The sequence below is a fragment of the Pantherophis guttatus genome, chromosome 1 (assembly GCF_059756535.1).
Source record: "Pantherophis guttatus breed Tessera chromosome 1, ASM5975653v1, whole genome shotgun sequence".
NCBI classification, from domain to species: Eukaryota; Metazoa; Chordata; class Lepidosauria; order Squamata; family Colubridae; genus Pantherophis; species Pantherophis guttatus.
Window position 1 is genome coordinate 349,049,549 of NC_142063.1, and position 14,947 is coordinate 349,064,495.

Here is a 14,947-nt window from a genome sequence, read left to right on the forward strand (position 1 = left end):
CCCTCCCTCCCTCCCTCCCTCTCGCGATGAGGACTAGAAAGTTACCACTGGAGTTTGTTTGGGCTGAGCAGGCTCTTGACAGATAGGGGGCAGCACTGAGAGGGGAGGGGCGGGGGTCTTGCTCCTGGCAGCAGCAGGTGAAGAGGGGCCCGGGGCCACAGGTTACCCCCCCCAGCAGCTGAGAGCCCCCTCTTTCTTCTCCCCTCCCCCAGGGCCTGGGTGGACGTGTGGGAGTCCCTGGCCGGCTTCTGCAACATCCTGACCACGGTGAACCAGTCGGAGGTGCCCCTCTACAAGGACCCCGACGAGGAGGACCTGGCCCAGCTGGGCCTGGAGGAGGACCGGCTGCTCTCGGGCTTCGTCCCACTGCTGGTTGCCCCCCAAGAGCCCTGCTACGTGGAGAAGTCCTCGGACAAGGTCAGGCCGGGGGCAGCGGGCCCCTCCCTCCCTCCCTCCCTCCCTCCCCCTCCGGGCTCCTCTTCTTGGGAAGCATTTCTGTGCACACGGAACACGATTAAGTCATGGAGAGGAGGCTGTTCAGGGAAAATATCGACCTTTTAGCCGCTGACATCCAGCTCTGTGTCATGAAAACCCCCCTCGACTTCCTTCTGCTGCCGCTGCTGCGTGTGCGAGGGAGGGGGGCGGAGGGGGGCTCGCTGGCATGCCGCGCCTCCGGTCATTTCCTCCCTTGTTTAGAGAGCACAGCTTGCCTTGGCAGCCCTCCCCTTCGCTCCAAATGGCTTGCATCACGCTCCCAGCAGCCCCCTCCCCATCCTCCCACCCCACCCGGAGGGGGGGCTGCAAGGAGGAGGCCAGCGTGGAGATCCTCTGCACAGCAGCAGGCGGACCCACGGCTGTCCCACCACTTCCTGGCCCCCCTTGTGCCCCCCACCACCAGGCCTCCCAGGGGCCTCTGCGCCAACGCGGCAATTGCAGCCGGGGTTGGGTGCGCGGAGACTGGCAGGTCCCTCCCATGCGGGCAGGGGGACCTGGAATTCTGACCGGCAATGGATTCGAAGGGGGGGCAGTGATGGAGAGAGCACCACTTCCCCAAGCAAAGTGCCTGGCCTTGCCACCCAGCCCCTTTCCGAACTCGGACCCTGGGCTGGGCAAGGGAGCACAGCACCTGTGGATTTCCCGCTGGGTCAGCACAAAAGGGAGCTCCAAAGGGAAGCGGGGGGGGGGCTTGGAGCAGAGAGGAGGGGGAGTGAAGCAATCAATCTCGGTTGCCCCCCCCCTCCCCGGATGTCTGGTCCGGGGCTGCTGGAGGGTTGGGGGGGGGGTGTCTGTGAAGAAGAGCAAAGCCCCTGTCGGCCCGCGTAATTGATGTCCGTTGGGGCTGGGGCGCTGCCAGCTTGTCTTGGCCGGGCTCCAGCGTGCTGTAATTTGGGATCCAGGTGTGAAGCGACGTCTGTTCCGTCTTGTTGCGAGGAGCACCTCGAGAGAGAAGCCGCCACTGGGGAGGTGGGAGGTGGGGGGGGGGGCTGAAGCCTCCAGGAAGGAAGCAGCTGCGCAGGTAGACGGGGAAGGAAGCCGCCCGGCAGCAACGGGGGCTCCTCCTGGCTGGGGACGGGAAGCTGCATCTCTCCCGCACAGGTGTGATGACGGCACGAGGCAGCCTTTCTGCCAGCGGGCGCTGGAGCCGGGCCAGCACCTGCATCAGGAAGGGGGGCGCCTTCTGCACCTCGGGGGACAAGCGGCCCTCGCCAGAGAAGAAGGGGCACGGCCCCCTTGCTCCGGGGAGAGCCCAGGTGCCTGTCTTCCAGGTCAGAGGGGGGCCCGGCTCTGATCGGCCTCCGGTCGTGTGGCTGCTCCTCCTGCAAGCCCCCTTTGGAGGGAGGCTTCGAGGGAAGGAGCCCCAGGACCGAGCCCCCCCCTTCTCCCTCCTGGCTTAAGGGCCTGTCCTGGGGGGAAGAGCAGGGGGCTCGGATGCCCTGCAGATCCAAGGAAGCTTTTGTGGAAGTGGCCCATGTGGCACCACTCCGGACAGGCAAGAAGGGGTCTTGGCACGGGGAGAAAGATGGGGCCGTCCCCCAAGAGGAAAGGGCAACCCATCTCCGGCTTCTGCAGAGACCCCTGGGGTGGGCACTGGGTTTGCCCAGGACGCCCAGCAATGCCCTTTCAGTTCATCAAGCTACACAGAAAAAAATGAGGCCACCCCCCAAAAGAAGGAAGGCGGTGGAGAAGCCCCTGGTGACGGACAGCAGGAGGGCTCCGTCCTGGAAGAGGCCTTGGGCGCCTCTTGGGGGCAGCCGCAGCGTCCCCTTTAAAGGGGAGGGGTCCTCCGTGCTCCCTGTGCTTGGCCGTTTCTTGCAGATGTTTTATTACCTGACTAGGTAACATCATCAGTACCAGAAGGGAGAGGGGATTCGTGAGGGGAGGAGGAGGAGGAGGAGGAAAAAGATTTTGGGGTCCTCAGTGCTCTCTGGCTTTGGTGGTTTTCTTGCAGACGTCTCGTGACCCAACTAGGTAACATCATCAATGCTAGCTCATCACTAGAACTAATGAAGTCAGCTCGTTTGGGTAGTGAAACGTCTGCAAGAAAACCACCAAGCTCAGGGACTATCGAGGACCCCACAGTCCTCCTCCTCCTCCTGTTGGCAACCCCCCCCTCCCTTCTAGCCCTGATAATGCTACATAGTTGGGGAATGAAATGTCTGCAAGGAAAGTGCTAACTGGTGCCAGAGAGCCCCAAGGACTCCTCAGGTCCTCTTTTCCATTCCTGGGGTGCGTTTTGATTCCTTGGCCCAGAGAGCCAGGGGGGAGGGGGGGGGCTTTCTGTGTACTGGAGATTGAAAGAGGAGGGAGTGGATACTGTCAAGGGGAGCATCTGGCGCCCCTCTCCTCCTTGGACCCCTTGCTGGGGTTTGGCCTGCTGTGAAATGACAGGGGTGGGGGTGGGGGCAGCTGGGGTGGGCTTGGCTGAGGCCACCGAGGGAGGTGATGGTCTCACCTGCCCCTTTGCTCCCCAGCCCTCCATCTCTCTCTCTCTCTCTCTCTCTCTCTGCTGACAGAAGCTGCAGAGGCACCCACTCCCCACTCCCTCTCTTTGCAAAGTCCCAGGGGGCAGGGAGGGAGGGAGGGCGGGAGGGGTGGCCTCTCTGGGGCAGAGGAGGGTCCCAGGTTTCTTGTTTGCAAAGCTGCCAAAGCGACTGAGGCTGGGGGAGCCCTGGCCTATGGGGGCAGCAGCAGGCCGTCCGCTGATGCCCGTCCATCCTTGGGGTCCCTGGGAGCTCCCGGCTCCTCCCTGCCCCGCTTCCCCTTGCATCCCATCCGCTCGCTGGCTCGGCAGCGTCTGGGGAAGCTCTGGAGGGCGTCCAGGTGTCACGGCTGGCGGGGGTGCCCTGCCAGGGGAGGGGGCGGGGGGGGAGCCGATAGGATCAGCAGCAGCCGCTGGAGGTGCTGGCACCGTTTCAAATAAACCAGGCATGACCCAAAGCTCCCACTTCAAATGGGGAAAGAAATTGCTTCATCCCTTTGACAGCTTTGCTCCGTGGAATGAAATTTATCTTCCCTTAATTGCTTCGCATCCCAAGAGGCTGCGTGCAGTAATTCCGAGGAGATAATTACCTCAAATTAAAAAAATATGTGGCTCCGTGTTGCACCTCCGAGGGCCGAGGGGGAGGTTGTGGCCACAGGTTCCCCCTCCCCCCAAAACAGTCAGCAGAGTGAGGGGCTCTTCCCATCTCAGGAATGGGTCCCTGGCCCTCTTCAAGGGGGGGGCAGACGAGGGGTCCGCTGGGGACGGAGGGCATGGTTGATCCCTGCCCACATGAGGGCCGCGGAGCCTCCCCCCAACCCTCTCCCACCAGGATGGCAAAGCCCTTGAAAGCCCCCCTCCCCCCAGGCTGCCTTTCCATCTCTGGGGCAGCCTGGCAGCTCACGTGGCAGCAGGAACGTTGGCCAGGCGGCCACCGAGCTTGGCACAGACCCGCCACGGAATGAGTGGTGGGAACTCTCTGCTGGAAAGCTCTGTGGAAGGAAACGGACGAGGGGGGCCAGGAGAAAAGGGGGCACAGTCTGATGGAGGAGAGAGCTCCCGGAGAGGCACAGGATAACAAGAGTCGGAAGGGACCTTGGAGGTCTTCTAGTCCAACCCCCTGTTCAAGTTCTGGTTGGCTTGGGGAGAAAAGAGAGCCAGGAGAAGCCCTTTCCCCACCCCCCGGGGGCTCCCCAGTCGACTCCCTCCCCATGCGCCTCCGTGCCCACGAGCCCTGCTGGGTGGCAGCACAGAGGTAGAGCCCCCTCCCTGGGCCCTGCTCAACTTACGGCCACAATGGAGCCAAGAATTTATGTTGCTCAGTGAGAAATTTGTTAGGTGAGTTTCATCCCATTTTAGGACCTTTCTTGCCACAGTTGTTACGTGAATCATTGCAGTCACTAAGTTAGTAACACAGTTGTTAAGTGAATCCAGCTTCCCCGTTGGCTTCGCTGGTCAGAAGATCGCGTGACCCAACCGTCATAAATGTGAGTCAGCTGCAAAAGCCTCCAAATGTAAATCACGGGCCCACGGGGGAGGCTGCAATGGTGGTGGGTCTGAAAAACGCTCACCTTTTTTCAATGCCAATGTTCTGACTTAGAACGGTTACTAAATGAACTGTCATAAGTCAAGGACCAGCTGCCCTCCGTCCTTCCAATTTCTACCTTCCGGGTCGTGTCAGAAAGCAGACCAGGGAAGAGCAGCTGAGAGGAGCCCCCGTCCACTCCATGCAGCCCCCTCCCATGATAATCCACCCCACCAGAAGGAGGGGAGCTCCTGACCTCCTCCCTCCTCCTCCTCTTCCTCCTCCGCTTCCTCATCCTCCCCTTCCTCCTGCTCCTCCTTGCTCCTCTTCCTCCTCTTCTTCCTTCTCCTCCTCCGTCCTTCGTGCGGCAACCTCTCAGGCTTCACCTGATTTAAAGTGTCGGGGAAACAGCTCCTCTCCCCAGAGGCAACCTTGGACCCTCGGGGAGCCCCCTCCCTGGGACACAGGAAGCCCCCCAGGGGCCTCCGCCTCCCTCCCCAGCGATGTGGTGGCAGCCGTGACGGCTTCTGTGCCTGCCTGCCTTCTTCACGCCGCCCTTCCAGGGGCAGTGGGGTGACTTCGGTCCCCAAGGAGGGAGGCTGCTTCCAAGGGCTGCCCCAGAATCCCTTTATTCCAGGCTTACTTGCTGCCGGTGGATTCCTGGCGGTTAACAATATCAGGGCAACACAGGCAGTCCTTGACTTACAGCCGTTCGTTTAGTGGCCATTCCAAGTCACAACCGCACTGACACAAGGGACTTTGGGCCATTTCCTCACACTTACGTCCTTTGCAGCACCGCCACGTGGTCAAGAGTTCGGACGCTTGGCATTTGCTTCATATTTTAAGATGAAATTTTTAACTGTTTTTAAGTGTTTTAAACGTTTTTAATTGGTAAATGAGTTTTAATTGGGCCAAATTTATATATCTTTTAATTGTTTTTAATATTTGTTCTGCATGTTTTTTTAATCTGGCTGTACACCGCCCTGAGTCCTTAGGGAGAAGGGCGGTATAGAAATCCAATATAAAATAAAAAAAATAAATAAATATTTATGACGGTCGTAGTGTCCTGAGGTCGGGTGATCCTGCCAATCAAAGTCAAGGGGGAAGCCAGATTCACTTAGCCGCCGTGTGACTGACACCACTGCAGTGATTCACTTAACAGCGCTGGCAAGACAGGTCGTAAAATGGGGCAAAACTCACTTAACTGCCTCGCTTAGCAACAGAAATTTTGGGCTCCGTCATAAATTGAGGACTCCCTGTACAACACGCTACAATTGTTTGTGTCCGTGACGCAGCAGTGGCTGCACTCCTCTACAAGCAGCCCACCCTGACCAGTCACGAAACTCTCCCCCAAAACAAGGGGCTCTCAGTGGCTCTTGGCCCAGGCCAGTGTGGGATGCCCTGCATGGGTCACCGCCATTTGTCCATCAGTCAGCCAGAGCTGGAAGGGGCCTTGGAGGCTTCTAATCCAGCCCCTTGCTCAAGCAGGAGACCCCAGGCCATTTCCGTCTCCTCCGGTGTTGGAGCATTCACAGCTTCTGGTGGCCAGCTGTTCCCCTGGTTAATTGTCCTCAGCGTCAGAAAGTTTCTCCTTAGTTCCAGGTTGCTTCTCTCCTGGGTGTTTCTGGTGGAAACCCACCCAGCCCTCTTCTTTGGGGCAGCCCCTCGGTGGCCTAGGCAGAGTTGAGGTCTTCCCCTTCGGCCCGTCCGAGCTCTCTGGGGGTCTTGTGGATGCTTCCCGGTGGCCTACAGTCGCTCTGGGGGTGGAGAGGCCTGGAAAAGGAGGGCGGGGAAGCTGCCCCAGAGTCTGGCCTCTGCTTGGGCCTCTCTGAGCTGGGGCCGCCTGCGTGGTAGAAGGGAGCAGGCCGAGCAAGGGGCATCTTCAGGGCATCCTTCTGGCTTGGACCTCTGAGCCCAAGGCACCTGGGCACCAGGGAGAACGACTGCGTGAGTAACAGCGATTCCTCCAGTGACCTCAATGGCATCAATTAACAACAGGGAGAACAAGCAAAGGTTGTGAACGGAGGTTTTTTGACCGGGGCCACCTGGTCTGCCCAAATACGGGACGGAGCATAACTGCTTCCCCTTTCGCCTTTCAGCCCCAATCCAGGGGCCTTCGCAGGCAACGTATACTGGTCTCCCTTTATTTCTCTCTCGGGAAATGTACCATTCTTCACCGGAGGTTTTTCAAAAGAGGCTGGAGAGCCACCTGTCTGAAGTACAGGCCGTAAACGCTCTCTTGCTTGTGCAGGGGTCCCTTCCAGCTCTCCTCTGACTGGCCGCTCGCACCCTTTGCCCCAACCTCTGCCCTGAGCTGCTGGTCACCAGGGCAAGTGTTTGCATTTGGGGAGGGGGGGAGCGGACTCTCCCCGGCCAGGCAAGGAGCAGAGTTGGCAGAAGGCAGGGAAAATCTGCCTCTCCCGGGAAAGAGGGGGCCGGCTGGAAAAAGGCCTCTCCGCTGGCACCGAAGCAGCCGGCAGGAGAAGCCTTGTCTGGAACGGGGTCCTGCCTGGCCACTGGCAGCGGAATCAGATCCACCCGCTGCATCTGGCCAGCTGCGGCCCATTCCCACTCCCCACCCCTCCCGCTCCTCCGCTTGGAAACGCTGAGCTAATTCTGATCAAGACCATAGATTTGGGGGCTGGAGGGAGGGGGGAGGGGGGGCTCTTCTGCCGACGATGACTCTTTCCGACTTGGCTTGCCCAGTGAGCGGGGAGCCGAAATGTGGGATGGAGCTCTGGAGCAGAGGGAGCCCGTCAACCCCTTCCTGAACTCCCCCAGCTAAGCCGCTCCCCATTTCTTCCCTCCCTCCGCCCCCCCCGCCCCCACCCCCGCCCCTCTCGGTCTCCACAAAGCCGCTTGCAGCGTCTGCCTCTGATCCCACCAGCCCTGGTCAAATCCAGCCGGTGCCACCCGTGCTAAGAGCCAGCTCATGCTCATGCCCAGGGCCTTGGGCAGGGCGGGCTCTGGGCCTGCGGGAGAGCAAGAGTGGCTGCGGGGCTCTCTTCCTCCTCCTCCTCCATCTTCTCTTTCTCTTCCTCCTCCTATATCTCCTTCTCCTCCTTTCTCCTCTTCTCCCTTTTCTCTTCCTCCTCCTTTCTCTTTTCTCTCCTCCTCCTCCTCCTTTCTCTTCCTCTCCCTTTTCTCCTCTTCCTCCTTTCACTTCTTCTTTCTCTCCTCCTCCTATATCTCTTCCTCCTCCTTTCTCTTCCTCTCCCTTTTCTCTTCCTCCTCCTTTCTCTTTTCTCTCCTTCTCCTCCTTCTTTCTCTTCCTCTCCCTTTTCTCCTCTTCCTCCTTTCACTTCTTCTTTCTCTCCTCCTATATCTCTTCCTCCTCCTTTCTCTTCTTCTCCCTTTTCTCCTCCTCTTCTTTTCTCTTTTCTCTCCTCCTCCTTTCTCTTCCTCTCCCTTTTCTCCGCCTCCTCCTTTCACTTCTCTTTCTCTTTCTTCTCCTCCTCCTCCTTTCTCTTTTCTCTCCCTTTTCTCCGCCTCCTCCTTCCTCTTCTTCTTTCTCTCCTCCTCCATCTCCTCCTCCTCCTTTCTCTTCCTCTCCCTTTTCTCCTCCTCTTCGTCATCTTCTTGCTGGCAGAGACCAGCCTGAGCAGGCAGACGCGGGCTGCCCTGCGGTGGGGTGGGGGAGGTGCTGTCATGCCCAGATTAGGAAATGCCCATCGGCCTGCTGTGGAGGGAGCTTGCGCTGGAGCCTCTTGGCAGGAAGCAGAAGAGGCTGCTCCCTCAGGCACTCTGCCCTCTTCTGCTCCTCTCTGCCCCCGGGAGCCTTCATGGACGATGGGCCTTTTGGCGTGGCTGGATCGGGGCACGGCCTGGCATCCTTTGGGCACCACCAGCACCCCTCTCTCGGAAGGGCCTGGCCGTCCTGTGACCGAAGCCTCTCCTGCCAACGGTAGCTCACCCCGTGAAGGACTCAGCTGTTTTCAGGAAGCCAGTGGGGGCAGGATCCTCCAGGACTGGCATCTCAGAAATGGTGTAGGGTCTCCTGCTTGGGCGGGGGGTTGGACTAGATGACCTACAAGGTCCCTTCCAACTCTGTTAATCTGTTAACCTCAAGAGGACCAGCTGCTCCTCACCAAGGGTTGTCGATGGAGCTGCCCAGCTGGCCTCTGCTCCAAGGAGACCCGGGGGGGGGTGGGGGCAGCTGGACGGACGGACAGACAGACAGACACCCACTTCTTGGCTGGGCTGTGGTCCTGCCCAGACCTGCCAGGCTCTCTCCTGATTTTGAGTAGCAGAAGCAGAGGGCAGGGGGGCCATGGCAAACGCCAGCTCAGAGTGAGCCTTCTCCTTTGCACCACGCCGGGCTCGGCCCTGGCAGCAGCCTTTCTGCCTGCCCTCGGCCGCCCAGGCCCCTCTCCTCCCTCCTTGGCCCAGCTGGAGGAGGGGGCAGCCTGGAAACGGGAGGTGGGCCGGTGGGGGAAAGGGCAGAGAGCCCAGGCTTGAGGGGCAAACTCCTTGCGGACGGAGGGGAGCAAGCGTCCCCCCCAGAGCCTCTTTCCCGCCCGGACCCCTCGGCTGCCCCTCGGGGGTCTCTGGCCTGCTCTCCCCTAACCCCCCACAAAGCCCCCCCCCCCGGGGTAGTTTGCTTTTAATCTGAGCAAGTCTGTGAGCTCTTCGGACTCTTGTAGGTCTCTGATTTCCTATCACACCCACAGACCCAGGCAGGGGAGCTGCCCATCTTGCTGCTGTGATGGCTGCTGGGGCTGTTTTGAAGGCGGCCTTGAGAACAGCCGCTTCGAAATGCGAGAAACGCAACAGGAAACGTGCCGAGTAAAAATAGCTCTCCTGCGCCCAGCCTTGCGAGGGAGGCCGGCCCCTGCTGGGGGGGGGGGGGAGTGTGGGATGTTTGTGTGCACAAGTCACAGACACAACGGGCCCACTCGTGGGGAGGAGGGAGCCTCCCTTGCTTCCTGCAGGAGCCAGGAAGGAGGGGCCACCTACAGGACAGTGGGGTCAGACCTCCTCCCCCGCCCCGCATCACACGCCCGGCCAGCAGGCAGGGAGGAAGCCAAGGCCTTCCCTGCCCCCCCCCCCAGAGCAGACCCTCCCGCCACTCCTGGCCACTGGGACAGAGGGGCAGCCCCCAGACAGGCTCTGCTCCTGCCCTTTGGCCTGGAGGGTCCCAGCCTCTGCTGGGGGGGGGGCTAGGCCGCCTAGCCATGCGAGTGGTGGGAGAGAGGCTGGCATCCCTGAGCCCAGCGTCCAGAGGTGGGCAGAGGGGAACTGCAGCCCCCCACTTGGGGACAGTCAGCGGCATCGGAGCACTTCGTGGACGGGGTCTCCAAAACAGGTGGGGGGGAGGTAGTCCTCGATTTACGAGGATTTGTTTAGTGACCATTCGATATTTCAGCAGCGCTGAAAAAAGTGACTTAGGTCTGTGCACTGATGACCGTCGCAGAGGCCCTGCGGTCACAGGAAAAAAATGGGGACTCTTGCCAACTGACTCGTATTTATGACGGTCGTGGTGTCCCGGGGTCACATGACCCCCTTTTATGACTCTCTGGCAAGCAAAGTCAGTGGGGGAAGCCAGATTCACTTAACAACTGTGTGACTCACTTAAAAACTGCAGTGACTCACTTAACAACTGTGGCAGGAAAGGACGTAGAATGAGGCAAAACTCACTTAACCACTGTCTCTCTTAGCAACAGAAATAGGGGGCTCCTGGAGCTGGTTTTATTTTATTTTATTTTATTTTATTTTGAATTTGTATACCGCCCTTCTCCCTGAGGACTCAGGGCGGTGAACAGCCAAGTAAAAACATCAAGTACAAATATTAAAATACAATTAAAAGTATATATAAATTTGGCCCCATTAATTAAAAATGATAAACAAAACAACTTAAAAGTTAAAAACACTTAAAAAATTAGGCCAGCCCGGCTTGCTGGAAAAGGAAGGTTTTAAGGGCACGGCGGAAGGCACTGAGGTCTTGGATTCTCCTTATCTCTGGGGGCAGCTGATTCCAGAGGGTGGGAGCCCCCACAGAGAAGGCCCTTGTAAGTCAAGGACCACCTGTGCCCATAGTGAGCATCTGAGCCCATTCTGGAGGAAATTGGGGAGGGGGCTGGAGAAGAGGGCGCTGGGCGAGGGGACGTGGAAGGCCTGAGGTGGAGGAAATGGGGGTGGGCTTTTCTGAGGAAGAGGGAGCAGAGCCCGAGGGTAGGAGATGACCGGCAGGAGGTGGGATTTCAGGGTGCTGCAGAAAAAGGGGTGGGGGCTCCCTGCTGCTCCGCTTTCGGGGGCTTCCTTCCGTGCTCCTTGGTGCCCTCCAGAATCAGAAGGTGCTGGAGAGGAAAGGAGTTGGGGTGAGGTGGGGGGTGGTACAATCCAGTCCCCCCAGTCCTGTGCCAGCCATCCTTTGGGGCTGAGGGGGAGGGTCTCGCTGCCCCAGCAGGCTCCTGTTCCTGGGGAGATTAGGTGGGACCCCTAGCGCTCCCCCCCCCAATGACAGGCACCCCACTGCAGGGCAAGGCTTACTGGGACAAGGGTCCGTTGGGGGTATCTGCGTTGTCAACCAAGCTTTGCCAGAAAGGGGGTCTCTGAGCTGGCGGGGGGGCTCTTTCTCAGTCCCAGGGCTCCAGTCTGGAAGGTGGGTGCTGGGATGGGGGTGAGGGGTTGGCCTCTCTCCCTGGCCTGGGGGTGGGGTCCATTTGCAGTTTTTGGGAGAAGGGGGCTTCCGGGGGCCTCTGGGCTGGCCAGTGAGGCGTGTAGTGGTCCCACAGAGGGAGAAGTGCAGCGGGTCGTTGGGGGGGGGCTCCACAGCAGCCTTGAGGTGCTCTAACTGGGTGGGGCAATGTCTCTCCCTCACCTCCCTTCCTCTTCTCTCCTCTCCTCTCTTTCCTCTCCTTGCTTCTGTCCCTCCCTCCTTCCTTCCTTCCTTCCTTCTTTTCTTCCCTTCTTTCTTTCCTCCTCTCCTCTCCTTCCTTCTTTCCCTCCCTCCCTCTCTGCTGTCCTTTCTTCTTCTCTTTGCTCCTTCCTTCTATCCTTCCATCCCTTTCTTCTTTCATTTCCTTCTTCCCTTCTGCTCTCCTCTCTTCTTTTTTCCTTCTTTCTCTCTTCCATTTTCTTCTTTTCTCTTCTATTATCTTTCCCCCTTGTCTCTTCCCTCCCTCCCTCCCTCCCTTCCTTTTCTTCTTTCTTTTCCTTTCTTCTTCCCTTCCGTTCCTTTCTCCTCTCCTCTTCTTCCTTCTTTCCCTTTTTCCTCTCCTCTTTCCTCCTCTTCTTCCCTCCTCCTCTCCTCTTCCCCCCCCCTGCCCTCCCGCCGCCCCCCTCCCTCCTCCGCAGGTCATTGCGGCCGACTGCAAGCGGGTGACGGTGCTGAAGTATTTCCTGGAAGCCCTCTGTGGCCAGGAGGAGCCCTTGCTGGCATTCAAGGGTGGAAAATACGTGTCCGTGGCCCCCGGCCCAGACGCCATGGGAAAGGAAGCGGCCGCCAGCCAGCAGGGAAAACAACTGCAGGAGGATCAGGTAGTGGGCAGGAAGGGGGGGCGCACAGCAGGGGCGGGGGGGGTGCCTGGCCCGGCCTGCACTCCCCCCATTCTTTGTAATGGGGGGGGGCTCGGCATGGCGTCCCTCGAGTGCTGGTGCCCTTTCCTGCCAGTCCCACCCAAACGCTCCTTTTGGGAGCTGCGATGAGTTCCAGATGCGCTCGGCAAATAGAGTTGAGGAGGGGGGGCGGGGGGGGCAGAGTTTTAATAATGTGGAGCTCAGGCCCAGCAGGAAGGGGGCGGGAGGGGGGGGTTAGGGTTCAGGCTCAGGATTGAGTTTAGGGGGGAGCAGGGCTGCACGGCCACCTCCAGCACACGTACAGGAAGAGGGACGGGGCAGTTGGGGGGGCCCTCACCCTCCTCCCCCTCCCCCCCCCCCCCCCCGGCCTCTCTCACATCCTGATGTGATTAAGGGATCTCGCCTCTTGTTTTTCTGCCCCAGCTTGTTCCTGTAGCCCGGGGTTCTCGGCAGGCCGCGCGGGAGTGTGCGGGAGAGGAGGAGGAGGAGGAGGAGGAAGGCTCTGCTCCTCCCCCTCCCTGCCAGCCAGCTGCACACAGCAAGGCCCGGCTGGCCTTCCAAGGGGAGAGGAGGGGATTGTCCCGGGCCCCTGTCTCCAGCCTTCTTGGGTCTGGACGCCTGAGGCCAGGGTCCCTGCCCCGTGCAATCCATGGAGGAGCCCCTCTCTTTAGGGGCACCCCAGAACCCGCAGCCGGTCCCCCTCCCTCTGTCGGAGAGGTTGGGCGGGCGTTTCATTTTCCCATGTTGTGCTTCGTTGCCATGGTGCTCTTCCTTCATTCTCACTCCCCCCCCCCTCGCTCTGCTACAAGGAGGACGACATCCAGATGGAGGCCTTGCCGGACGACTCGGAGGAGGCCGAGGGCAGCGGTGGCGAGCTGGACATCCGGGAGCTGCGGGCCAAGAAGCAGGCGCTGGCCAGGAAGGTGGCTGAGCAGCAGCGCCGGCAAGACAAGATCCAGGTCGGTGTAGCTCTGGCACAGGAGGAGGCACCCCTGGTGTGGGCAGCCCAGCCTTTCCCAGCTCCCTTAAGAAGAGGGGGCAGACCCCCACAGTGCCGTGTGTGGGGAGGCAGACTTGCATCCATGTCCAGCGTCCCTGGCCTCTGAACACACAGACGCACCCAAGTGATGCTGGGACGCCAGTCGCTCCTGCCTCTTACAAAGGCTGGTGTTGCCCGGAGAAGCTCTCTGCCCACGTGTGCCCCTTGGGTGCCCAGCGTGGTCCTGGCAAAGACCGGGCAGCCTGCTTGACCCTCCTGTGGGGCATCGTGAGGGACGTGTCCTCCAGAGCATCTCTGGGCTGGAGCTGAGCACCACATCCCTCCCGTGGGCTCCTGGCTGGTCCCTCGGCCCTGCCGGCCCACCGATTCCCGACAGCCGAGTGAGACTCCCCTTCCCCCTGCCCCCCCCCCAGCCGTGCCCAGGGCCCTCCTGCCTCCATAACTCTTCCTTTCCCAGCCTTGAACCCCGGCCAAACACATCTGTCTAGCCGTATGCGTGAACTCTGCCGTCTGTGCCGAAACGCTTGTAAAACAGGGCCGCCAAAGGCCCGGCTGGGAGAGGCTGCACATGTGTACCCGCCGGCTGTTGGCTGCGGGCCCAGAAGCCCCTCCCTCATCGGCTCCCCAGGCCCACCATTGCCTGCTGCAGCCGCCCAGCAGGAGCCCACTGCCTGCCAGGACCCTAGGGCAAGTGGCAGGGCCAGGAAGGGGGGCAGGGGTGAGAGGGACAAAGACAAGGAACCTGGGGGGGGGTCTTGTGCCCCCTCCCCCAGTCTCGTAGCTGCAACAGCCCCGTCCTACAAGGCCCAGGGAGGCTGCTGGGCCTGGGGAAGCAGTGGCACAAACACTTCCCAGCTCAGTCCCTGCCCTCTGCCCTCCGGAGGGGCTTCTCTGGGATCTGTGCCAAGGCCAGAAGCTCCTCAGCTGGCAGGGAAGGAGGCTCCTCTGGCCCTGGGATGGAAGGAGCGGGGGTTGTCTTTGGCCACCCCAGGGGAGGGCAGCAAGTGGGACGCAGGGCCTCAGGCTGCCAGGGTTGGGGTGAGAGGACCCTCCAGCCCCCAGGCACAGCCCTGGACCCAGCTGGCTGCCCGGCCTGCCTGGAGGTGGCGATACGGCCTTTCCGCAGCAAAGCTCCCCACCTGAAGCAGACCCCAGGCCTTCCGCTCTCTCTCTCCCAGCCCCATTCTTTTCTGGGCACGGCAGCGGGGCAGCCCCTCCCCAGGGAACTGCAGCAGCAGCAGCAGCAGTGGGGCCAGGAGAGGCTGCCTGCGTCTAAATTTAGTCCTGGCCGGCTGGCCAGCCCTCCTTTCGCGCTGGGAAACAATGAGCCAGCGCCCGCACACCTGCCGGCAGCGGAAGGGCAGCCCCGCCCAGCAGCTCCGCCACACTGGGGGCAGATGAGTCCTCCTGGGCAGCAGACACGTCCTGGGCGGCTGCGTCAGCCGGGCCCACCTGCCCGCGGGGCTCTGCGCATGCCCTGCGGCTCCTGCCCCCTTGATGGGGGGGCCTCGTCCTGTCCTTGCACCCCGTCCGGCCTCTGCCAAGGCAAACGGCCCCCTCCCGAGGCCGGCTTCCTTGCGACGGGGGAGGGAGACTTGGCCCCGGCCCATGGCTGCTCGCATCCTGTCGTCCTCTCTCTGGCCAGCCCAGGGGAGCCGATGGGACGTGACAGCCAGCACAGAGCGGCTTCAGCCCCTGGAGCCTGGCAGTCGGGCCAAGAGCCTCGGAAGGGCATGGGGCACGGCGGTCACGGCGGTCATGGCACCCAGCAGGGACGGGGACGGGCACGCTGGGCTGGAAGGGACCTCTGAAGTCTGGCCGGGGCATAAATCCTCAGGCTGGCCCAGAGGAATGGCTGTCTCGCCTCGAGACCCCTGGCTTAATAACGGCTCTCTTCCCACTCTGTTATTTTGTTATATGCATT

At 60.7% G+C, this 14,947-nt stretch overlaps 1 protein-coding gene across 1 annotated transcript in view; it reads left to right on the plus strand.

Moving 5' to 3' along the window:
- SMG6 (SMG6 nonsense mediated mRNA decay factor) overlaps window positions 1–14,947 on the plus strand; it is a 66,624-nt gene that overhangs the window by 46,222 nt on the left and 5,455 nt on the right. Inside the window, exons 13-15 of the mRNA XM_060694416.2 lie at window positions 213–417; window positions 11,802–11,984; window positions 12,833–12,982. Of these exons, the coding sequence (XP_060550399.2) occupies window positions 213–417; window positions 11,802–11,984; window positions 12,833–12,982 (538 nt within the window). The remainder of the gene's footprint in view (window positions 1–212; window positions 418–11,801; window positions 11,985–12,832; window positions 12,983–14,947) is intronic.